Source organism: Trachemys scripta, chromosome 8 (assembly GCF_013100865.1).
Source record: "Trachemys scripta elegans isolate TJP31775 chromosome 8, CAS_Tse_1.0, whole genome shotgun sequence".
NCBI lineage: Eukaryota > Metazoa > Chordata > Testudines > Emydidae > Trachemys > Trachemys scripta.
The window spans coordinates 99,965,036-99,992,140 of record NC_048305.1 but is presented as its reverse complement, the minus strand read 5'-3'; the positions used below and the strand labels follow the sequence as shown (position 1 = coordinate 99,992,140).

Below are 27,105 nucleotides of genomic sequence, written 5' to 3'. Positions count from 1 at the left end.
TTTAGAGTATTCTTTTGGCAGGAATCAGAAATAGTCGACTCATTCCTCCTTTATGTTTTCCTTACAGATTGTGCAAAATGGCATGATCAAATACAACTATTACAGACTTTGAATTTTACAGAGCACTGCTATTCATTGGGAGAAAAATCTTCAAAATTCAAATCACTCTTGCTAGTTTTGTTTCAATTAAACATTCTGCAGACTTTCACTTTGGATATTTATTATAACTGGGATACAAAGCTACGGTCTTTTCACATTCTTATAGGATTGTCTTTTGTCTAGCTGCTTGTTTTGATGGGTGTAAAACAAATAAGATTAGACTGAGCAGCCGAACTGAAAGCGATAGCTGGGAGGAAAAGCCAATGAAAGGTTGCCGGGGAAACGAGCATAGGGGAAGCTGAGTGGGGGAGCAGGTGGCAATCATGTGGGAATACTGCAAACAGTGTTTTTAAAAAAAAAAAAAAAATGAAAAAAAAAGGCAGGGGCTACCTCGATTATCTTTGCTGTTCTTTGTGGCAGTCACAACTTTAATTATTCTTTATAAATAGGCGTTAATTACATTTCTGGCTCCGGCTTACAGTGATTTCTAGAAATCTATTTTTAAGCATCTGTTCTTTCTTCTTTCTAAAAGAGGGTTATCTTTTTTTTTTCTTCCTGCTGTGAAATTGTACGTGCAAAAAATAGTGAGGAATCCTGTGAGGCAGTATTTTAGAAAAATGTAAATTATATTGAATGAAGTTGACAGAGGTATAATAGTGAACTCCCACAGCTGATTGCTTCTGCAAATCATTTCTTAGAATTTTCCAGCAAATGTCCCTATGAGAACAGTAGGTAGAATGAATTTACCTTAAGCAGTGATTTTGTGTTAAGTGATATTGGTATTTTTACGTAGTCAGATGGTTCTATGGCAGAATAATCAGTTCAAGGGAGTTCATCATATCCTGCAGTTTATGCGCTAAGCAGAAATTTCCTGAAATAATGAAGCTGTACTCCTCTTCTTCACTAGCCTCACCTCTGCCTGCTATAACAATATCCACTTTCAATTTCAAGCTGTGTGTGTTGGCTTTAGGTTTTAAAGAAAACCTATATATTTTGCTAGTTATGTTCTCTCATGATATAGGGCACACAGTAATGTGGAATAGCAGAAGTACATCTTTAAACAAGGTTGTGGGTGCCGGAAGTGTTTAAAAAGCATAGTAGACTTCTAAGTGATAGAAGGTAGCGTAAAAGGTATAAAAAAATGTGGTTGCCCAGAAAGCGTTCGTCTGTCACACATCAGGAGGCACAAGAGATGCGTACCACGGGCAAAGAACACACCCTTCTGTCTTTAAAAATTTCAGATTTTTAGTTTAGTCCTTTCTTCCATGCGTGATTACTTAGAATATTTGATTCAAATGAGAATATTCATATTAGGAAGTTTAAAAAGAATATATGAGAAATTAAATCACCCTTTTAATTTGCTCTCTTCAGTAATGCTTCTGCTGCAGTCTGTTCTGTAGAGAAGTAATTGAATGACCCTCTGAAAACTGCACAGCTTTTCGCTGTAGGGGAAGAAAAATCATAAGTGTGTGTAACATATATAAAGTGTGTGTTGTGTGTGTGAATGCATGCATATAAATATAGTATATACAAGAATATATGTATGAGAGAGATTAAAATTTTAATTCTGTACCCAAAACATTGATGATACATTCTAAAGCTGCTGAATTTGGTTATGAGAATAAATTAGAATGGCTTTGATCATACATAGCTGCATTTTTTTGAGTGTCAGCAACAGTTAATACAGTTACATTTTTGTTCAATTTGGTATTTTTATGTACGTTTCCTGGCACGTGTTTCTGCCACTGTTCTTTCTCTTTTCTTTGTCTTAAGATTATATTGATGAACGCAGCCTGCATGTAGATAGTGTCAGTCTTCTCTTCTTTCACATGAAAGATCACATAGTAGACCCTGAAGTAGGAAAATAGCTATTAAATAGTGAAATTTCATGCAAGATTGCCAGATATATAATAGTAAAACCATAGAACATAAAACCTTTTATTTTTAAACAAAAATTGGAGAATATATAGCTATCTTTTAAACATGGGCATTTTTGTGAAATTGTAGTCTTGCTAAAAAAAGGGGATTTTACATTCAGATATTGATGGAAGAGAAACACCAGCTACCAGTTTACAATTCTTTCTATTACTATGCACCTTACTAATCAGGTTTCCATGTTAGATACAGATATGCTCCTCCACAGTTGACTGGCTTGATAACCTCCTTTGCTTTCCTTATCTTTATTAATTTTACCGTTCTGAGCTTTCTCAGATGAAGAAAACCCCAGTTGTTATTGACAAAGGAAGGTTAAAAATGAACTGCAAAGTGTTCGTTTGAAAATCCCATTTGAATGGGTATGAAATAGTCTTGACCATCTAGACTTGGTCCTGTTAAATATTTGATTCCTATTGGAGAAAATCTAGTTGTTGCAGAAATCTTGCATATTTTTTGTCTTTACTTAGGATTTTTTTAAAGGAATGTCCTCTAGGTTACATTACATTCTCAAGTCTTCCTTAGTTAGTACGCTGCTGGAAATGAACATTATTTTCTGCACATAATAGTCCTACCACTTGAACATTATCTTGTGGTGGACAGTAGTTCCAGATTGTGTATGAAATAAGTTATTAGTACTTCCCATATTCTGATAGGGGGGTTTGTCGTGTTCCTTGGTAATTTGCACTTTCAGAAAATTTCAGCAAACACCCCAGGCAAGAAATGGACAGTGATAAGAGAATATTATATATATGTATGTGGAGGTGCACAGATCTTGACAAATCCACTTGTCTGTTTCAGCAATCTGTGGCCACCAGACAACTAATTTACATGCCTGGACGTGTTAAAATGTACATTTGTTTGTCTGTGGGACAGCTGACTGGATACACTCCGATGCACTGGCAAATACTGCAATGCAGTATTTTTTTCAATGTCATTGGGGTTTTTGGGGAGAAGGGGCGCAAGGAATCTTACTGTAAGCAGGTCAACATTAAAAAGCCTGGCACCTTTGATGGTGATAGGCCATACTTCATGAAATTTGCTAATCCATGTAAGAAAGGAAAGTCACCCCTCCCCTATTACTCCCTCTCTTTCCAAGATAGATGGAAAGAGAGATGAGTGTGCATGTATTTATACATGCGTGTTTGCGTGTGTATATTGTCACACCTCGTTTTTACAACATAGTGTAAAAAAAATACCAGGGTTTTTATGAGAACGGAAAGGGCATTCTCCAAATGTCGTTCATTTCGTTCCTATGGTGCAAAGGTCCATAGTTAACATAAGCCTCTGACTTCTAAACTACCTGAAAGGCTTTACTGAGGTGCATATTTTATCTTGCTAAAATATTAACCCAAAATCAGAACATTGTTTCTATTCAACAAGTACAGTATGTATAGTCCTAGTACAAATAGTATTTACTGTGTATGTGTACCCAGCCTTTGTATCTGAGTGTTTTTAACCGTTGAAATGATGCAACGGGAAGGTGGTGGGGAAAAGGGGTATTCAGATACTTCTTGCTTTCTTTTGTTCCCTTCTTTCAAATGATCCATCTTTACTTTCTAAAATTCTGGAGTATTTTAGGTACACGGGGCTTTTATAGGTCACTAGCTTTACAACTAGAAGAAGGAGGGGGAAAAAGGGGGGAGGAAGAGTCTGTGTGTCACAGACAGTAATTGTCTAAAATTAGCCATCTAGAAAAGGAAGGAAAGGCTTGAAGGAAAGAGAATGAGGCACAAACATGTGAAACTGCACAGTGCTAGTCTGAGACATCATGAGTGATGAATCTGAACTAGTGCAGTGCGGTGATGCCCATTAATTTCTCAGAACCTTGACTTTGCAGGTTTGTTACTTACTTTGTTGTTCACACCTTTAATTATAACCAGTTTTGGATGATAGCTTAGAGCACCAGAGATGAGACCTTTTGTTTGTTGTTTACGTAATTAAGTATTCAGACAGTGTTCACAATAGCTTTGGAACATCAGTGTTAGAAATCAAGTAGTTTCAATTGGGATTATAATAAGAATACGCTTTTTAATTTTCATAACCACTTGATACTGTCTCACTGTAACATTTACAATATTTGCATATGTTCATTAAGAATTAGCTCTGTGGTACTGCTGTTAGGTTTATTTTTATTTTTTTGTAATGACAATCTGTGTTTGCCCTAGTCATTTTAGAGCTTTTATGCATATCTTTTCTTTGGGGCCCCATAAAACAAGGAAGAAGCGGAGAGGCATTCTTACCCATTGTTCTGCCCTTGATTGTGTCTTGCACGAAGACTTTCTCCCCAATGAAGAAGGTAATCTATAAGAGCCAGGAAATGCTGAGAACCAGTAAGGAATCCTTAATTAAATTGGATGAAAAGAGAGTGAGAATGTTGAAGAAATAAGGTCAGCTAAATGGGGGTGTGCGCTTTCTGGAAACTCTGTGCAGCTACACAGTAAAATGCAAGGCTGGCTTTGACAATATTTGGAGTGGTGATGTATCAAATGCTGTAGTACTCTTTTGTTGCTAAGGCGCACACAGTTGTGTCAGACATTCTGCTGTGATTGGGGAAAAAAATATGTCCTTGGCCTGAGAAATACTTTTTTTTTTTTTTTTAGTTTTTTAAATTTTATTTTAAGTGGTTTATATTGCTAGTAAAAATTTCATAGGATGCTGCTGGCACTTTTCACTGTCTGGGGACATGTACTGGTACTGTATCATGAAAGACTTGGTAGCAGTGTAGTGGCATTTCAGCACCTATAAATCTTGATAATAAAGGAAGTGCTATGTCATATGTTTGCTTTGGAACAGCTGCAAATGAATGTTGAAGTTCTGTGCAAGAAAGTTCTATGCAAAAAGCTTTCCTGTTCACCTAAGTGATACCGAACGTGGGCAGTGATGCTTCTGGAGGCGTTCCAATAGCAAAAGTCCTATAATTCCAGTCGTTTCACAGCATCGTGGGTGAGTTTGTAGAATGATGGAAGGAGACTCAAACACCTTCCCCTAGTGTTAGCTCTCTCAGAAACAGCTGATCAGAATGTTGACCTGTCTCACCCATTGTGTAGAGACCTAGAAATTTGCTAGCAGAGCAGGTAATTGAATCATACTGTTTAACAGCCATGGGCTTTGCATGTTGGCCTATAGTATGTTGATACTCATTTAGAACAGTCTGTTTTTCTAAGCAGCCAATCAAAGACCCTAAGTGTTTTTCTAGGATGCACATGAAAAACAACAGACTGACTTGAACTTTTTAAGATGTCTTTTTCTGAAGACAGCAGTAGGAAATAGAGCTATAATGGTAAATTACAGCAACAAGTGATATTTAAAAGCTTCTGAAGCTGGATGGTGGATGAAGGAAGTTTGTTCTTTTTTTCCTATCGAATCTTTCTTTATTACAGTACTTTTAAGCAGCAAAAGACTACAATTCCCACAATTTATAATTTTAACTATAACTGACTCATTCTGTAATATCATGTTGTAATGCACCCAACCAGAATATAAAGTTCTGGGAATTGTAGCCTTTAATATTAATTATCTGTGTCGCCGCATTATAATACAGACAGTACAAATCCCAGAAGGCCCCATTTTTCCAGTAATGCCAAAACAAAAGTGAAATTTGTGACTGTCAGAATTATTGTCTTTATAGTAATCTTTTTCAACAGTTGATTTCCCTTGTATTTTTTTTTCGTGTGTGAAAAGTGACTCTTCTTCTATTTAGTATATGTACATTAGGTTCATGTAAGAATCACTAAACTTTAGCCATTCTTGTTTATGGGCATTTTTGTTCAGTGGGCAGTTTGATTTTTAAACCTTCATATCTAATTTATGTTCATAAGGCTGGAAATCAACCTGATTAGTCATTCTGATTTAAAACAAAAAATTGCACAGTCAAAATACTAATGAAATGCAGTACTTAGTTGTATACTAACTAGCGGCCTACTCCTGTTTCTGTTACGTTAATGTCAAAACTCCCATTGACATCTGCGATTCAGGATCAGGTCCTAAAACGTTCACAATGGTCACAGTTTAAGAAGTCCATGTTTACCAAGTTCCTATATTGTGCTGAATTGCTAACACAGTATTATGCACTCAGAATAGGAAATCATTTCCAGTTTTCAGATACCCGAATTAATTGTTCGTAAGTGGGAAATTTTTTATTACTGTCTTTGTATTCATCTTTTGCTATTGATAATCCTTGACTTTCTACTGCTAATCAGTAACTTCCTTGCTCTTCTTTGTCCAACATAGACTGCAAGCACCTTTGGGCAACTGTCTTGTAAAGCATCATGCACGCTTATGGCACTGTAGAAATAATAATGTATAGACACAAAGACTTCATAAATAAATGCAGTTTTAATACTGTTCTTAGAGATCTTTGTTCCAAATGAAGATCCTGGCAGTACGTGTGTAGGGAAGATACATTTTAGCAGAATTCATGAATGCTAGAAACTCTTCCTAATGTGCGTGTGCCAGCTATGCTGTGGCAATATTGCTGTTAATTTCCTTACTGTAAGAACAGCTGTTCCAGGAAATGATCTCTTTGCTTGATATGGAAAGTCCTGGAAAATTCAATACAGAGTTACTGTAGTGGTTGCAGCAGTTCTTAATATGACCAGTGATGGAAACTAACTCTTTAATCTGCAGAGTAACTTATTCTTTTTTAGAATAACTGGGGCAGGACAAACTTAATATTTTCTGCAGTTTCTTATACTCAGTGAGAGATTTCCTGAGTGCACTTCAGAATTTGACATTGTGTTTGATAATTTATAGAGCACAGTTTATATTTAACTGTAAACACACTAATCCAAGAAAAAAGTATATTTTTAGAATCTTTTATTGTCAGTACTTGTTATGACCTAGCTACTGAAGGAAATATTCATATATATGTTAAGACATTTACTTAAAAAAAGAAAAGGGGGAAAAACTTGGGTTAATTGCCATCAACCCATCTTTGCTGTATTCAAATTTATAATGGTTTATTTGTTTGATTATCAACATTTGAAACATCATTTGGAGCATTAATGCACAACCATTTTAGTCATGCAGGAACCAACATTTTTCTACAATGTTTTTGCACCAGCTTAGATGCTGGCATGATGCTGTTTACCCTCAGCAGGCAGAGATGGAAAATATTTTTAAGTGATGCCATGCCACCTACATGGCCCTAACTTGTTTTCCTTTTCCCACATGGGTGAAACACCCTGATTGCCCAAGCTTTGTAAACAACTTCAAATAGTCCATCTGGCTGAGACCAAAGGGTCATTTGAGTCTTGCTGACTGTTACTGACATGGTTAACCAAAGGAAAGGAACCTGGCTTTGTGGTTTGGAGCCTTCTATGACATCAAGTTAAAAATATGTCGCTGTTAAAAAAAATATTTTCCATCTCCATCTGCTGGAGATAAATGGCATTGTGATGTTCAGTAGGTTGCTTCCTGATGTGATATCCTAGGCTGTTATGATACCACCTAATGGCAACAAAATATTAATTTATTTATAGGCATTTATGGGGCACAAAGGTTTCTTTTGGTTGGGAGTGGATAGGCAGGTGGGCAGAACATAGGATGTATTTGATTAGATTCCCCATTGCTTCTAGATGATCAGGTGGCAGCAGTGAAAGTCTGCTCTTTTCAATATGCATCTGGCTGCACCCTTTCTCTTGGATGTGGACTTTGCCACTTTGATTAATGCTTTTGTCACCTCTAGATTGGACTTCTGACTTGTGCTTCACATACAGCTAAACCATAAATCCATTTGGAAGCTGCAGTTAGCTCGGGGACAGCAACATGTTGCAAAAGAGTATCCCACCATGAACACGAGGCTGGTGTCCTATGAACTGCACTGGTTGCCTGTTGGTTTTCACATAAGATCTTGCATGTTGCCTTTGACCTATGAATCACTAAATGCCTTGGGACCCCAGTCTCTCTAAGGCTATGCCTCTTTCTCACAGTTGAAATCAACAGAAGTGTTGGGGGAGGCCTTTTAGTGTAGAAGAAAAGACGCCTCCCCCTGCAGGTTTTGGGGTTTTGTTTTTTTGTTTCCCTGAGGCTTGCTCAACTTTGAAATTTTACTCTTCCCCATAGTTTGAAATAGTTTGACTTTTTTGACTTCACGGTGTACTGCAAGCCCACCTTTTTGAGGAGATATTTGGAGAAAGCAGAGGGTGATGGGGGTGGAATTTTCTTTGGAAATTTGGGGGAGGGGAGGTTTTGATATGGCTTGTGTCATGTTTCGCTGTCTGGTGGCTGTATGTAGAATCATAGATTTTTAAGGCCAGAAGGAATCATTATGATTATTTAGCCTGAACTGTAGGGGGTAGGGAGGTATATGCCATTGTGTTGTCTCTTAATGATAGTGTAATATATCTTTAACTGATGCTAAGGTTGCTTACAGCCCAGCATAGGATTTCTTTTGTGTGTATGATTTTTAAATATAAATAAATAAAATATTCTTCTCCTTGAAGTGTTTCACAGTCCGGTGGCTTGAAATTCTTCTCATTTAGTGTATACTATAAATATTTATTCTATAATATTGATTGTGAGAATGAACTTAGATGTAGGGGATATATGTAATGGTAGGGTATTTCTAGCTTTTTTTGCCACCAGATAGTCTTCAGATATTCAGCTTTTGATTATCAGTATGTGACCCTTTGCTTTGCAGTAGCTTCAATATTTATTTATTTACAGTATTCAAAATTTAAAAATTTGGGCACCCTGTGTGCGCTACAGAAGCAGGAATCATTCTCCATAAAAATATCATCAGTTTCACAAGCAACATCAGCATGACACGAGATCCTTGCAATATGGATGAGTTATAAATGGAAGTTAAAAGCAAGTATATTCCTACTCTAGAACTAATCCAATAGGTTTAGATTCCTTAATATTGAACAAATAAGAGTACTGCCAATTCAGAACATGCTAACTTTCTTGATGGAAGAGATGTGACTTGCATTGCATCAGATCATGTCTTATTTTGCCCCGGTCTGCACCTCTTAGACCTGAAAGCAGTAGTTGTTGTTGCAAGAGGGAAAAAACTTCACACATCTACTAAGGTTCTCTAGATGTAGTTACTGCTGTGTTTTCATTAAGGCTCTGTTGAAAGTAAAGTTTAGACTATGTTGGACAGAACTGGTGCAGTGCATGTGTGGATACGCCATCAATTTCTGCATAACGTAGGCCTTCGTGTAAACGAAATACATAAAGGTAACATTTTCAAAAATGCCTATGTGACTTAGAAGCCCATGTCCCACTGAAATAGAATTAGGCTCCTAAATCACAAAAGAGCCATTGAAAATTTCACCTTTTGTTTGTACACCTTGGTATTAATTCCAGCAGCAGGGGTTCTTAATAAGATGATGTTCATGGACCTAGCAGGTTCCTGGGACCTGTTTCCACAGCTCAAAATCACATTCAAATCTCACTGGTGCTTAGGTAGCAGTTTCTGCCTGGCCTTTTTAATACTTAGTCCTGCTGTGAGTGCAGGGGACTGAAGTAGATGACCTCTCGAGGTTCCTTCCAGTCCTACGATTCTCTTCTGAGCCCTGTGTTCTTTATTGGCCTTCAGCTACTATGTCTCTCTCCAAACTTTTAAAACCCAAACTATATAGCTATATAATATGGGGTTCTCTGTTTAAACCTGTGGGTTGGGAAAGAGTTTAGAGTAGACGATTCTTAAAAGGAAAAAAGATATTAAAAACTTGGGGCCACAGTGGTGCTATGTCAGTCTTTTCCAGCTGGGGACTTGGCCTATTATACTTGTGCAACATGCACGCACACACAAAACAAACATGAAAAGTTGGTAACTTAATTAAAAACTAACAGGAAACTGAACTAATGGGTAGAGATTAAGAATCAAATGCATAACTGCTTAGTATCAAAAAATTAAAAGAAAACAAAAAAGGATGAAATAGTCCTGTTTCTTTGCCTGTGCTTTTGTATATATTTAATTTGTAAGCATTTCAGGGTAGAGACCTGTCTTATGTCTCTGTCTCTAGCACAGGGATGGGCAAACTTTTTGGCCCAAGGGCCACATCTGGGTATGGAAACTGTATGTTGGGCCGTGAATGCTCATGAAATTGGGGGTTGGGGTGTGGGAGTGGGTGAAGGCTCCGTCTAGGGGTGAGGGCTGTGGAGTGGGGCCAGAAATAAGGAATTCAGGATGCCGGATGGGGCAGGAATGTGGGAGGGGGTCGGGGTGCAGGCTCCGGGGGCGCTTACCTCAAGGAGCTCCCGGGAGCAGCAGCATGTCCCTCCTCCAGCTCTGCACGCTGCCCTGTCCGCAGGCGCTGTCCCTGCACTCCCCTTGGCTGCAGTCGCCGGCCAATGGGAGCTGCGAGGGCTGAGGTTACCATCTTGCTAACAAGCACAGAGTGGAAATACACTGCTGGTTAATGTAGCCTTTTAAGAGTTCATGTATAGATCAAAAGGAATAGTATAGTCAATAGGAGACCTCTTTTCCCTTTGTAGCATTCACTGCCTAACATAGGTATAATCTTTTGGGGAAGAGGGGGGAAAATCCCAGGTTACAGTGTGGCTTGGAGCACCTGATCAAAGAAAAATTGGCTTGCTGGTTATGAGACTTTTTTTTTTTTTTTCTTCAGAGCTCTCTTGTCCTTCAGATGCAACTTGAAAGAACAAGTAGTATATTAAACACAAAAAAAAAACGGACGGAAATGAGGTGCAATATGGTATGATCAAAAAGCTGATAAAACTCTTAGGTAGAGCATAACCTGACTTCAGCATGCAAGCTTAGCAAAATGAAAGAAAGGGTAATTGAAGAAGAATGAGGTTTGTTTTAGGGGCAGTGGAGCCCGACCTTGGATTCCTTTGTTCTAATTGATAGAATGTAGGGAACTTTTCGTGTGTGTAGCCCCATGACCTTCTGGGAGAACTAAGTGGTTAGATTCTAGGGCAGAGTAGCCAATGTTATAAGTGTCCTGATACAGAACCAGGTCAGCTTTGTTATGGTCTGTGGCATTTTGTTATGATCAGAGTAGAGGATTTTAACCTCAGTTATTGTGTCACCGTTACCGCAGTCTGGGTGGCTCCTTTTTTTGCCGTGCTGTGTACTTAGCTGTGGCATCTCTTCTAAACCTCAATTCCAGTAAATTCAGGGCTGTATTCTCCATCTCTGACTTTAGTGGCATAAAAGATGGAAGGCAAATTTCAGTGAAACCAGTCCAAATAGAAAAGGTAATTCAGACTCTGCTTTCCACCAACGAAGTAGATTGCCTCGGTGAAAAGAGTGACTAACTTTGGTTCAGATGCAGGTAGGTCACCCATTATAACTTCTCAGCCATTCCTTCCTGCATAATGTACAAAATCTCAGAAAGTTGTTTCATGCTTGAGTCCAAACTTGACATTTGCAAAGTACTAAAAATAGAACCACATAGAATTGGGACTTTAGAAAAATGGAGACACTCTTTGTGGCCTCATCAAGAAGTGAAGAAGTTGCAAATGGGTATTAATATCCTGCATAATGGAGGCGCGTAAGGACAAGAAAAGAGATTCTGCGAGGTTTAAATGGCACACAACAGCAGAAGTCACATCCTGCTTTGGAAGAAAACAAAGGCTTTATTCTCAGACCTAGGCAAGGCTGTAATTTAACAGTAGGTTCCTGCATGTCTTCAGAAATCGCTGCAGACATGACAGAGCACATGTAGCACGTGGTTGGAAAGCTAGGCTAGTGGTTTTACCCCATCTCTGGCAGTTGGGCTGCTGATAGCACTTGGGGTTCTGACTTGTGTGGAATTGTATAGCAGGTGCAGGGTCTTGTACTTCTTGGCCATCCCCAAAATCTCTGTGGAGAGAGGTAGAAGCCATATGGAATGTGTGATGTACCTATTTAGTCTCCTCTACATAGTGGAAGGACATGTATCCTATCCTTTGAGAATGGCTTCTTTGACTAGTTAATCTGTTGTGCAATATGTTGACTAATGACAAGGTAGTTATGAGAGTCTTAGATTTTCCATCCTATTCAAACAGACAGAGTATCTGTAGAGGCCAGTATCCTTTGGGAACGAGACACAATGAAATGTATAGTAGGAACAAATGTTGAAGATAAAGAGCCAGATTTGGCCCATTGTGGTTTTTTTTTTTTTTTTTGGCCCATTGGTTCCAGTGTTGGAAAAGAGCTTGGAGGAAAGATGCTCTTGTGATTAAGACGCTGGACTGGAACTAGGGAGATCTGGATTCAAATCCTACCTCTGACACAGACCCTCTCTATGACCTTGGACAGGTCATTTAATAATTCCTTTCTGCTTTGGTTTCCCCTTCTGCAAAATGGGGGGTGGGGGAGACAGTATACTTTTTATTTCACTCCCACACTACTAATAGTATGTTTAGGGCAGGATAGTGTCTCTCTGTTTGTACAGTGCCTGGTATGAGAACACTCTGATCTCAGATCCTCAGGTACTACTGTAATATAAATAGTATTACTAATAATTTTTATGTTCTTTGCACTGGTAGGTGCATCACAGATGATGGGAATGTAAAAATAAACAAAAAACCCCTCGACACCTCTGTGTATCATTTTAGTGTTACAAACATTTTTGTCCTAAACAAGTTTAGCCATCTAGAAAGAAGAAAACTATTTTATTAAAATGAAGCTTTTCCTTTTAAAATTAATGAATTTGACTTTTTGTCAGTTAGCGTGCTTTTCGTGCGCAGTAAAATTATGGCACCCAGTAATTGTGAACTCGCTGAAAATATTCAAACACTGTTTTAAAACTACTGCACTGTACTGTGAAAACAAAATTTTATAATGAAACTAAAGTTTTGTCATGTGAAATAAAATGGCGGTAACAAGAACTTCCAATTTAATGCATTTTATTTTCCTGGCTAATCCTTTCCTATACATGAGTGTGTAAATATTAAATATATCTTTTACAGGAAGAGGGGGAAGATAAAGCATGTAAAAATTGTGTGTGGGGGGTGGGGTATGGCAAAATACAGAAGATTAGATAATTATTCATTTCTGGGATACTGGAGATCCCTTGAGGCAGAATTGCTCTATAGCTTAGTTTTCCTCTTTTATTTCATGTTCATGATGTATTTATTAAGTAAATAATAACAAGTCTAGCTGTGTAGTATATAAGCTTTAGTAAAAAGGTAATTGACGGTGAAATCTGACAGTTGTGTTACGGAGAGGAAAATGTGTGTGTTCAAGATCCACAAAGACGTTTTCCTTGCTTCTTTTAACATTCGCTGTGAGGGAAGTGTGCATGTACATCCAAGGGGTAGCATTTGGCCCTTAATTCTGACTTTTGCCAGTCTGTTCTTTAGAAAAAACAAATAGTTTTAATTACTGTTTATTATCGTGGTTGTGCCCAAAGGATTTTGTGCCATGTGCTGTATAAAGATATCGGCAGACACAGTCCTGGCCCAGAAGAGTTTATAATCTAAGGACTCATTCCTGCAAACACTTAATATACCTGCTTGCTTTTACTACCATGAATAGTCCCATTGAAATCCATGGAGCTACTTACAGCAGTGTAGTTAAGCATGTGTGTAAGTGCCTTTGGCCCCGATCCTGCACATACTTATTATGTATGCTTAACTTTACACTTGTGAGTAGTCCGTTTGGCTTCAGTGGGAATACTCATGTGTAAAGTTAAGCATGTATGTTTTTGTTGGTTTGGGGCATAAGATTCCAGTCCTGAAATCAGCCAAACCCCGTTGGGTCCCTTTCACCAAGCTTCTTGAAAGATCATGGTTTGTACAGTGCAAAAATCCTTGCTGTCAACACTGTTGGTATACTGAGAATTATTTAAAAAAATTGTTTTTCACTAAGGACTTGTGTACATGGCACCGCAGTCTGGACTATGGGGTTGTGAATTGCAGAGTGCTGTAGAGTGTTGCACTCTAATTGCCCCATATAGACCCACTGGAGTGAACAAAAAGGTGCTTAGCTCACATTGATGTAATCCCGTGTCAAACTGTTTTCCTTGTAAACGTCTACTAACATTTTATTTAAATATGGCTATGGGACCTCCACCATAGCACCATTTGTTTTCACATGTAAAGCAAACAACTTGCAATGCTAATTAAAGCGCTCTCTTATTTTATCTAAGAGTTTTGCATTATTTATCTAAATTCTCTTTTATGGGTGAGTGTTCTGAGTTTGTTCATTAATGAACACTTAGAAATAATATAAAATTAGACCTCATGAATTCTTCATGAGGTATAATTTACCATGATCATTTTTCCTGGCATTTAGGTGCTGTGAACAATTTATAATATTTTTGACTTCTGAGTGCTAGAAATAATCTGTCCATATGAACTCTATAATTTCCATAGTTCTTAGAATTTTTCTCAGATTTTGCTTTCTTAGGAAAAGTCTGTTTGTGGAATCTTTGCAAAACACTACCCTTTGGCTTTTATAAACCAATATTAATTTTGGAAACTCTAATTATTATTGTATCATTTTCTGTGTATAGCAGATTCCCAGGTTATTACCTATAAAAAGTGTGTACACACACATAATTCAGATAAGAGTGATTTTTTTAAGGAAATGATTTGTTATTATAAAGAGTTTTCAGTGTTTTCAACACTCTTCTCAGTTCAACACATGGACTCTTCTTGAGACTACAGAGAACAAATTTTGTAAATGTAAAATGTATATTTACATTTATTGAGCCATTGGCTATTGTTTATGCATGCAATAGGAAGATAAGGCTGTCTTAATTGGTTTGTGGGTAGTTTTCTAAATGATTCATTAACTGTTCTTTGTAATGGTAGATGGATGTAACATATTTACTGTACTAACAACTAAAGATTAATGTCAGTTACCAGTAGCTTGTTTAAGCATTATAATAGTTTTATTTACATTCTACATGCAGGTATTCTTTGCATTATTGGTGAAACTAATATTTTAGCAGGAAGATTAAATCCACTGTATTCATTAGAAATATTTATATGAAGATTCATAAGAATATTTCTTAAATATTATTTAGAATGTAGGAGCTTCTCTAGTGGATATTTTTGTTGTTGACGTTCTTTGGGATTTTTATACCGCGCTTTGTGATTAGCTGTGCTTTGCAAAACACTGGCAAAGCTTATGCAGTCTTCCCAAGCAACAAAGTATTTCTTTGTGCAAGCTGTCAAATTAAAATACCCTGTAGTTTGCTGATATATCACCATACTGAGAAAAGTAGTACACCAAGAAATAATTTTAGAAACTGGGGGTCTGATGAAACACCTCCTGAATTGAGGACAAGACTTGCCTTTATTTGAAATAGATTGATAGGCATAAAATAATAATCAAACTTGAAATTCTGTTTTGGTCCCATGGAAGATTAGTATAAATCAAATTAACTTTTGCTTGTGCTTACATAGATAATCAAATTAATGTTGGTTTCTAAATTATAAATGTATACAGTATCTATAATATAACTCCTTTTTTTCTAGGATATTATGCACATATTGAATTATTATAATTTTATATCTCTAGTATTGTTTCTATACCAGAAGACTACAACACAAAGTGTCCTTGTTGAATAATTTAGAGACAAAGGATATAGGGTCATTTCACAGTTGAAAAAAAACAAAACAAAAACCCAACCAGGATTCATCTACTTTGAAGGGCACTTCATCTTGGACTGTAACCACAGCTTTTTTTAAAAGGCACCTTTGTAGAGACAGTTATTTTTTGGGGGGGAAGGGGAGGGAGGGGAACATATTTGTTAAGCTGTGTATGGAGAATAATATTGTTAGAGATGGCCCAGACTGCCAATTCCTTACCAAAAAAAAAACAAAAAAAACTTTTTATAATACCTGTATTTGTGTGCATGTACATATGGGAAATTGCTCTTAAAATGTTACACTGCAAGACCAGCAATATCTGCCTAAATTGCATTAAATAAATTATTCTACAAAAACAACGGAAATGTTGAATTAGACATCAGTGGCTTAAGTTTTAAACATAACTATGTAAAACATTGTTTCAGGGAAAGTGTGTGTGGGGAGGGGGGACTTTGAGACTAAGTGACTCTCTGTTGTATTTTTGCATCAATTTTGTCAATATTTGAATAGACCTTTAGATATGAGAAGATAAACGTATGGTTCTTCTCTCTGCAAGACATCTGTGGAAATGAGCTACATCTCCATAGTGATTCTTCTCTAATAAGAGATGACTTTGGTAAAAATAATAATAATGCAATGCAAGGACCTTTATAGTAATTCAAACACTGAGAAAGCAAAGTGTGTGACCAGGAAATAACAGGAGATCCTTCTCTAGAATGTTGATGATGTGGTGAATAATAAGTTAGTGTAGGGAGAGGAAATAAGTGGGTTGATGTTGAGCATTTTTTTAAATAATGTATTTATTAAGTAATATACAATAGGTTCCAACAACATTTTGATATTGAAGAGATAGTAAGCTCTACTACAGCTAGCTTGTGACACACAGAACTAACCTACAGAACGTCTGAGTTTAGAAGTGCTAAGTGGGGGTATGTCTGAAAAGGAGTATTAGGACTGTTATTTTTGTTGTCATAAATAATTTAAATTTTTAAAAGTGGATTGTCAGAGAATATAGCCTAAGTAAACATTATCCCTTCATGCTGATAAGAACTTGGAGTGCTTTCTCTGATACATAACTGCTTTTATACATAAATCCTCAGAAATCTCTTCTACACGAAGGAAAGTCTTAAATTATTTAATGAAAAATCAGTGCCTCAGATGTTTGTTATGAATGTTTCTGGTAATATATTTTGAGTTCCCATCAGGTTTTTTTTTTTCCTTCTTGTTCTCTCATGTAGAGAATAAGAAGACAAAGTTACTTTTAGAAACTCACACAGTAATTCAGTAGAAAGCAAATCTTGGGCCTGATTTTCCTTTACATTGGTGAAAATGAGGAGACATTTCTTTGAAGGTTAATGGAGTTGAACCAGAGTAAGTGAGAAGAGAATCTGGCCCTAAGATGCCACAGTAATGAATGCTGAGATACTAGCAGTGAGGAAAACATCGTATATTGTAATTTTAAAAATCTTAAAGGTGAGCCATACATTTTGCTTGGTGTTGAAGATAAAATTTTAAAGACTATAACACTTTTTGCATCACTTGTAACCACTAGAATAGCTAGTATTGAATTTTATCATCCTTTATGGATTTTAAAATCAAAGATCAAGGGGTACATGTTTAACAAGGGTAACTAGCATGCCTCCTGCTTCTGTTACTAATAAAAGAATGTCAGCCTTTACTTCTCAATGCATTGCTCTGAGAGCATGATCCTGTTCTCATTCAGATCAATGGTAGGATTCCCTTTAACTTCAGTAGTGCAGGATCAAGCCTTAAAACAATTTATCTGACATTTCAGCCTATTTTTTTAAATTAAATCTATTACAGTGGTTTATATATCCATAAAGTGCTTTCGTTAACCATACCTACTCAGAATTTCCAGTCTCTAAATTTATCTTATTAATTTTCAATTATTCATTGGGTAAAATATTGGGTTTTGAATTTTGTGGTTGGTATAAACTTTTGTAACAGCACAGATCTATTATAACCCCTATTAGAATGCACAGTGTAGAAATTAACCAGTGAAAATGCAGAAATGATAGACGTTCACTAAAACGGGTATGTAAAATAGACATATTTTATCAGAAGAGGATGACTACTTCACTAATATTTGTGGATGTTTAAAACTGAGTTAAAATGCTAACATTGGACCTGATGCTGCAGAGCTCAGGACCTCAGTAGAAAGTATGAACCGAGATTGTGTTTTTTAAATCAATTTGATGCAGTTATGTTCATACAACATAGATGAAAGAATTATGCTCAATTGAGCTGTAACTCCCAGAATACATTTGTTCACCAGAGCGAGAGATAACCACCTCTACAGTAGACTACCAGCAAAGCTTACTGGGACTGGAATAAGTATTGGATTTAAGGTTAGAGAGGTACAGAAATGGAACGGAGTACCACATATTCTCTTTACTCTAAATCCTTTAATGGCATGTATAGGTGAATATGCATCTGAAATAGATATCATCTAGATTAAAGAAGGGAACATACTTGATTGTTTGTAAATGTCCAGAACAAGGGATGGGGGAATGTTCAGTGTGGTTAGCTAAAGATTTAGGCAGTTTCCGGTCACTTGATTTGGCAGTGGCTGTTCTGACTGGAATCTGTTGATGTTTTTAAGAAGTTGCCATTGTTATGAAGCCATCACCTACCTATGTGCTCTGATTTTACTTTCCAAATAGTTCTATTTCATATATTTGCCATGCTTTTTTGTTAGCCATAGTGAAAGGTCTTCATTCGTTGAAAACTGTTAAACAAAGTTGCTGTTACTTGTTGTGCCAGATACTTTAAAAATAGCCATTCAAAACTGTTTATGTCCAATTATAAACAAAGGGGATATTTCATAGGTGAGATATCAGAAGCAATACTGAAACACATAAATTCACAATCATTTTGGTTTGGCTATTTCTAGTGCTTCCTTAATTTAAATCAAGTAGAAAACATTAATTCGCCTGGTATCAGTCTAGTTTAGAATACTTTTTTTTCCCCCTCCAAAGTTTTGTAGGGAATTATTAAATCTATCTTGTCACAATATGTACTTTACTGACTTTAAAGAAAGAAACCAAAATTAAGTCTTGGGTAATTATTGTAATTATAGGATCAGATCGACACAGGGTTCAAACTGTATGATATCTCATTACTCTAAGTCTCTCTTGGATTTTTCCTTTATCTTTACATTTCCTTGCCCTGTGTTAGTGGGAGTCTCTCCTGCTTGATAGTACTTTATATCACTGAATATCTGACGCTGTCTTTCAGAAACAGAGACCTTGTCTACACTGGAGATTTTCCACGATTACAGCCATCTGTTTAGCTGCACCAGTGCAACCCCTTGAGTACACAGAGAAAGGCACAGTTTACACTGGTAGATTTTATCCCGATTAAGGTAGTGTCCACCAGTGCAAATCCTGGCTTTCCTCATCAATACCCGGGATTGCACTGGTACAATTATACTGATGTTAATGGAGCTTCCAGATGAAAAGCTCTTGCATTATTAGACCTTGATCCTGCAAATGCATACATACACTTCAGTTGTGTGTTTAGTCCCGCTGGCAGCTCAGATGCATCAGTGTTTGCAAGACTGGACTCCTTACTTTGTAACTAAAAAAAGACCATTTGAATCTGTTTTTGTGGCCTTAAATTTCAAGATGGAGAGGTGTTTTGATTTTTATCTGTATTCCTACCCTGTGAGCCATTTGAAAGTAATGGCTGTGGTAGAATCCAAAAGGCCCTTTGCCATTACAGCAAACACTAGAGTAGTCACATCCATGAAGTTTGCAGGTTCAGGGCCTGATGCTGTAAAGAGGAGTTAGTCCACTAGGGAAAAATATTACCGGAGAATACAAGTAATCATTGGAGCCAATAAAAAGTGTGTTTTATGTGATCACAGGGTTATTACTCGAAGGTGATCCAAACAACAACTATTTGCAGATTAAATGCTCCCACTTAATTTGGTGTCATTGCACTTTGTGATACAGTTATTAAATAGGCAATATATTTTACTTTTTCAATATAGACCTCTATATTTACCTCTTCTGCTTTAATTGAACTGTAATTTTAATCATGATTATTACCTTAAATTATAATTAAATTCATGCTTAAATATACATTTATGAAAATGGTTGTGTGATGAAAACAGAAATTAGCTTTGCATTAACCAAAAAAGGGAGGTTTTTTCCACTGCTTCTTAGTATATGCTCACAGCCAAAGACTAGCATGACCTACTTTACAACAATAACAGAGGAATCAAGCCCATGTCTTGTTGTTGTTGTTGTTGTTGTTTTTGTTAAAGTGTCTGAATTGGCCATGAAAGCTGCCTACTCATTGATGTGTAAGTATCTTTAAAAATAGCAATTGTATGTGAAACTTCAGGCAGTTTTTTTTTTATTTATTTTTATTTAGATAATTAGCACCATGGAGCCTCAGGTGTCGAATGGCCCTACATCGAATACGACCAATGGACCCTCCAGCAACAGTAGAAACTGTCCTTCCCCCATGCAGACAGGGGCTGCCACAGATGACAGCAAAACGAACCTCATAGTCAACTATTTACCCCAGAATATGACACAGGAGGAATTCAGGAGTCTCTTTGGGAGCATTGGTGAAATAGAATCCTGCAAACTTGTGAGAGACAAAATTACAGGTATGCTCTTAAATATTTTTGATGTTGGCTTAGATACACTCTTCTACTTTACGTAATCCTTTGGGCAACACAACTTTGGTGTCTTTAAAACAGTCATAGATCTGTTGAGTTGTGCCTAAGTGCATACAGTGGACGCCACAATAATTACCTTTACTGCATATTCCCAGAATGGGAAATATTGCCAATACCCCAGTAAACTTCCTGCAGGTGGTAAACCTTCAATCTTCAGTGGTGTCTACTGTATATATACAAATTGCAGGAGAAGCCAATTGTGTTCCAAGCCACATAAAGAGCTAGAAAAAGAATAACTAGGATTTCTGAAAAATTCATAATGTATTTATAAAACATAATTGGTAGGCGCCTTTTGTACAGGTTCACAGCTCATTTGATGCCATTTACTTCCCCAGTCCTCCTTCATCTTTATTTATTTTTCCCTAATTTTAAAAAGGGTAGTCCAAATCTTGTGCTGTGTTTTTGGATTATTGGGCCTTGTTTATAGCTTTGTTCTCCGATACTCTTCCCCTGTCATAGCCCTTTTTCTCATGGAGTAAAATCTGTTGATAGGATTATCTGCAGAAGTTTCAGAAATAAACCCCTCATTATAGTCTAGATCTGTATCAAAGAGAAAAGAAATGCGCATGTCCACCCATAGGGGAGGCATGAACAGGTAAGGAAATACCTGCTCTGCTCTCCATCTTTGCTGCAGAATTGCAGCCATAGTCATACACTGGAACACATCCTATATTAAAAAAAGCAGTGGGATGAACCATCAGCTTTTATGGCTGCTTGTGAAGGCTATGTGGACTTATTACTCCCACTCTAAAGGGGGAGTGGCTGATGTTTCTGCTGCTGTTTGGTGCATCACCAGTATCATAGTTCATGATGTAGCATACATATGTGAAAATTGCAGTCACTGCCAGACTCTGTACTATATGGAACATCGTGTTCCCTCATGCCCTACTCATAGCAGGGTATTGGTTATGCAAGGATCTGTGAGTGATATTCAGCCATTTGCAAGTTTCTGAACTCCGTTTCTGCTGTGTTGCGTACTGCAGCCAGGCATGAGCTAGCTCCACACCTATACATGTTCTAAGTAAACCAGCGCAGGATCTGCCCCTAAGAAACTACAGATGCTCTTACCACATTTCCTTAACTATAGCAAAGGGTTTGACAGTCTTGGAAAAGGAAGGGTTCCCAAAAGAGATGGGTTTTCCCCCCATAGAACATACACATAGAGGTCTGTGGGTAGAAAGTGGGATGTAAAACCAGAGTATTCATTTTGAGACGAGAGAATTATCTTGAGAATGAGGATATAGACAAATAGTTTTGCTCTAGCACTCACATAGCCTTTGCCCCGACAGTGTTAGTACGATCCTTAGTGCTTTTAAATGTGAAATGATTCCTTTTATTTCCTTTTTGCTGTATAACAAAGCTCAAATTTAACACTGAGGCACATAATAAATGGCAGTAGCCCTGGAGCAAATCGCATTCTCAAAAATATAGTTAATCAGAGCTCTCTCTTGCACATTGGTCGTTATGTATCTACCTCAGTACGTCCTGATTGGGAGACAGCTTCATGAGTGCGAGGAAGAGGATTAAAAAAAGGGCAGTGAGTTGCCTTTGCTTGGGCTTTATTTAGATTGTGGAATATTCCAAGTGTTTTTCTTAAGAGCAGAGCTGCGTGCAAGGTACAGCAACCTAACACTACTAGAATATATTTCCCTGGATATTTGCTAGCACAGCTGTCAATTAGTTACAGAACTGTTGTGTTTTTTCTTTCTAATCTAAGGAACTAAAATTACAAGTAACTTAAAGTGTGTTAGATGTGAGTAGACAAACAAGTGCAACTTTTAAATCAAGTGCCACTAGAGACTCGTGCTTCCAGTCTGGATTTTGATCATGAAAAATCCTATTTTTCAGTAGCTACCAGCATATTTTTAGCTTTCTACACATCTCAAAATTAGTGATGTTTTTCCCTAAATGTAATCCTGAGTTTAGATGGATAGAAAAATGCCATCTGTTATTTCTTTGGTGGGATGAGAACCCTGGATGTTGTCTTAGTCTTTACTTTCTTTCCTGTGTGTACTGTTTCCTCTTGGTTTCATGCTGCCTCAAGGATTCTGTCTCAATAGTAGATGCTGTAAGAGCGTGCGTGTACTAGCTTTGGATATGTTTCTGGGTAGTTGTCCCCCTAGAAATTTTCTTTCAATATAAATTGGATCATTCTTTGTGAAAGGATTTGTGGACAACCAGTTTTCCAAAAATTAGATTGGAGTAAAATTTTCAAAAGCGCCTAAGTGATTTACTGCCTCCGTCCCATTCTCCAGACTGATTTATGCACTTAGGTGCCAAAGCCTCATGGAATTCAGTTGGCTTCTAAATGTGAAAATGGAACTTAGGATCTCAGATAACTTAGGCACCTTTCAAATCTTTATACCAGATAATTTCTCTCCATTCCAGAGTCCCAGTGATTTGAAGTTTGGGGAATGGACTTGGTTCTTTGAGACTCAATTATTTTCAGAATTACCTTGTTCACTTTGATTATGCTGATAGAAAGCCATGATGGTTTCTTCTGAGTTTTTATTTTCCCTTCATCTTGAATTCACCATGCAATGGAAACAACTGCCACCACATCTAAACCTGGTTCCCCTACATCAGAAAGTCCTCGGAGCAAATAGAATGGTGGGGGACCTGACATGCAGTTTTAGCTACTGGTTTTCTCTCCCTGTGTCCAGCGAGAAGACTGAAAGACCAGTCCACTCTTTCCCTCCACCTACTTCAGTCACATTTTTTCCAGGCCCCTTAACCTTGAAGCCTGGGGAGTACCAGGGATTAGAATGTTAAATAAATTCAAAAATAAGACTCCTCAAACTATGTTTAAACTACGGGTGTTGGCCTCTGGTCATGGTACACAGTGCTAGATAAGAAGTGTGCTCCCCCCTCCCCCCCCAAGAGGCTCACCAACACACACTGTTGTCATTTTCATCAAGATGAGCATAAACAAATAAAAAGACAAGATCAGACTCATACTACAGACCCAGTTAACAAGTTTGATCAACCCTTGGCCCATGTATTGAGTAGTGAAATGCTAGTGAATAAAAATCAAGGCTGAAATATCTTTCAAGTTTGTTCTGTGAGTGTTCTTTGTAGGAGTGAGAGCTTGTCAGAATGTCTGCCTTTTCAATGATTATCTGTTTTATTTTATTATTAACATCAGGCAGCATAATTTTTGAAGATGTACTGCAGAATAAAATTAACTACAGTGCACAGTAAATTCTCTTGACATGCTTGTGGACTTAACCAAAGCTCTGAAACAGTTTATGTTCAATCTGCTTGTGGATTTTTGCATATTTTTGTTCAGAAAATCCATCTTTTGTGGTAAATAGTTCTTTGTTTTGTCAGCGAATGAATAACATAAAAATATATACAAGGTGTACTATAGAAAGTAGGGACTGATAAGTGAGTCATTTTAACAAAAACTGGCACAATTTCTGTGAAGAATATGGACCTCTTTCATATACCGTACAATAAATCTCTTTCTCCTTGCTGGTAAAATAAAACGTCGATTATAAAATAAAAGCAAAATTTGAATTAAAGTTGCGGTTAAGGGATTTTTAAACAAGTGCATTCAGAAAAATAAAAGGGCATATTTCAAATGTGATCTAAAATTGTTAGACTGGCAAAATCATATTAGAAAAATCTCAAATAGGAGGCTGACCATTTAATTGGACAAAAGATCTAGTGATCCCCCACCTTGTTAAGGAAATGCACAGACTTTAATAAGATAATATTTAGACTCCCAAAATATTTTTACAAGGAGTTCAGAGCTAAACAATGTCTGTTAAACATACAAGATCCCCTTGAGAATTTATATTCAAGACTGTTACGCCATTATTTTAATAGGGATTAAAGTTACTGTATATGAACAACAATAATAATCATAATCTGTTCAGTCTTCATAAAGGTCTTCTGGATCAGTCGTAAGATTTTTAAGAAAACTAATTCATGATGTTACCACTTGCTTAGGAAAGACACATGTTTAAACAAGCATACGCCTTTATTACTGAAAAAAATGCTAATTTGGTAGTATGCTGAACTCAATTGAACAGGAATGACAGGTTCCAAGACAGCCTTTAATTTGGTATTCAAAACCAAAATTGTGAACTTCAGTTTTGTTTGGTAGCTTTTCTGAACAGGCAGGATATACAGTAGCTTTTTAAAAAGATGCTAATGATTTGAAAGTGGAGATAAAACTCAGGCATACATTTTAATTATGGGGGAGAAGTTCAGCTGAAAAATGTATTTTAGTTGCAGAGAATGTAAGGAAACGAGACAAGGAAAAACAGAAAGACCAAAGATATTTGCCATCATTTGGCAGGGAGTTTTAATAAAAGCAGAACTTGTGGTTATAAAGTGTGCTTATTAAATTCTTCATTTGCACTACCTAATTAATTCTAGCATTTTAAATTAACAGTGAAACTGGTCCCTGCTGAACCATTTCATAGCTACAGCATATTTCGTCCAACAATCCAGTTGTTCAGGTTTAATCAGCTGCTCTCCAAAAATGAAAAAGAAGGGACTTAAGTGAGGAAACTAAATAGCACAAACGTTTTGGAACAGCAATATATGAAATAGATTGCCAACTTAGAGGGGAACACAAGCAGATTTTAGACCATTCAGATTGTGTAGCCAATACTGTTGCTGTTATAAATAGAACAGTGTGCAGAGTGGCAAACAACTCTTTTAATAAATTGTATAGCTTTCCAGAAGGCTAGTGACAGTCTATGGAAAATAAGGGTATATTATGGAATACCAACAAAAATAACTAGAATCCTCAAAGACTTCTGTGATGCTGAATGTGCGGTCAGAGATAACATCAGCCAATGATTTGCAGTGACAACTGGGGTAAAGCAAGGGTGTATTATGTCTCCACTGTTGTTTGCACTGGCCATTGACTGCATCATGAGGAAAATAACCACTGAAGGCAACAAAGGAATTTTATGGACATATGATAACGGGAAATTGGATTACTTGGTTTTTGCTGATGACATTGTTCTGCTCAGTTCAACACATTGCTTAATGGAAGAAAAGACCCAGCTTTTGATAGACATAGCAAAACAAATTAGTTTGTTCATCAAGAGGGGAAGGACGAACTATATGGCTATCAACGTTCCAAAAGCAACCATCGGGGTAAATGGAGAAACACTGGAAGAAGTAAGTCATTGTACTCATCTAGGGACCAAGATGTGCTATGATAGTGACACCATACTAGATGGTAAGCAACAAATATCAAAAGCAGCAAACAACTTTCATAAACTTGAAAAAATAGCATGATCTGCACTGATTCAAAAGTACGAACATTTAACGCAGGCATCGTGACTGTCCTGCTTTGTAGAGCAGACTCATGGAAATACACAACAGCAATTGATAAAATCAACTCATTCCACAGTGAATGTCAGCAGAAGATTTTTAGTCTATTGGAAACAGTTTATTGCAACATCAGAAAAACTAAGTGGAGCACACCAGTTTAAACCATCAAACACAGAAAAAAGACAATGATAAACATATTTAGGACACAGTAGAAGGATGCCATCAATGTGACTTCCATGAAAGAGAAAATGAACACCAACTGGAAAGAGAAAATGAGGGTGACCTACAGAAACGTTATGTAGCACAATAGATAAAGAAGCTAAATCTATCAACATGACACTCAGAAGCCTGTACCAAATGAGCATCAGACCAAAATAAACTGTGGAAACTCGTGGATACTATATGCATGCACCTTAGGGTGTGGGAGGATAAAGAAAGAAGGGAAAAAAGAGAGACAAGTATATGAAAGGAGATGGCCTTTCAGGGGAAAGGTACTGCTTTAAATGACTTTGGAACTCAGTGCTTAAAAATTAGGCTAAATTGCATCAAATTGTAGGTTCATATTTTTATTTGATCTGTCTCCAAATGAAGTCAGTGGCAAAGCTCTCATTGACTTAAATGGAACAGGAGCAGGCCTTGAATTTGAAAGGGGATTTTGAAGGGTCAGTGTTAACCAGTCTAGGTCCAGATACTAACATAGATTGGACCTTTCTTCAAACCATGTAGCATCCCTAAGAAAAATCTGAGGCAACCCAAATTGATTATTACTGGTGACTCACATAATGCTTGTTATTTGAGGGGGAAAAAACCCAAACACCTGTTTAGAATCTTCTATACATGTACAATAGGCTTCCCCCTGCAATGCCAAATCTGAAGCTAAATTTTGGGCCAAGGCAGTTTTTTTTTCTTTTCTTTTTTTGATAAACTATATTTCTGGTGTTTATAGATTTATTTGTTGTTAATCTGTAATGAAATATCAAAAGTGATTTTCAAGGTGTAGGTTTTGTTTTGGTAAAATCTCATAATGATCCAGACATATTACGGAGTAAACGTGTGTCACAGGATTGCTGTGTGTAAAAGATGCAGCATATGACAGAGTGTTAATAGTCCTGGTTTATATCTTGAAATCAGATGTCCAATCAGGAATATTCCAGTGCAGGAAGTTCATCCCCACCCCACCCCACTGCCAATTTTTTAAATTTGTACCCAACTCTGTGAATGAAGCATAAAGGTTGCCCCATGTCATTTGATGTTAGATTATTAATATGCACCAGAGGTAGAGACTAGGATCTGTCTAGTGTTGCTGTAAGATTTCAGTTCAGGAAGAGTCTCAACCACTAACCTCTTGATGGTTCAAGTGAAAAGAAAGAATGTGCCAGCCATTGAGTGAAAGCACTGAAGTAGGCTCTAATCTGCATATGGTTAGTCTGTTTATTGGGTGTATCTTCTACTATCCTAGCTAGAAATTATGGGCCTTAAAATCTCCCCTCTCCTTGTCTCTCCTTCCATGACACGGAGGGGAGGAAAGAAGCAAAAGGCTCTGATCAAATTGCCCCAAA

At 37.1% G+C, this 27,105-nt stretch overlaps 1 protein-coding gene across 7 annotated transcripts in view; it reads left to right on the top strand.

Moving 5' to 3' along the window:
• ELAVL4 (ELAV like RNA binding protein 4) overlaps positions 1–27,105 on the top strand; it is a 105,469-nt gene that overhangs the window by 35,727 nt on the left and 42,637 nt on the right. For 6 of the 7 annotated variants that reach the window (XM_034779363.1, XM_034779361.1, XM_034779359.1 and 3 more), the window contains exon 2: positions 19,936–20,176. In XM_034779363.1, coding sequence (XP_034635254.1) covers positions 19,936–20,176 — 241 coding nt within the window. Of the gene's footprint in view, positions 1–3,719; positions 3,872–19,935; positions 20,177–27,105 lie in introns of those variants that run through there. The other variant, XM_034779365.1, reaches the window with a different exon arrangement.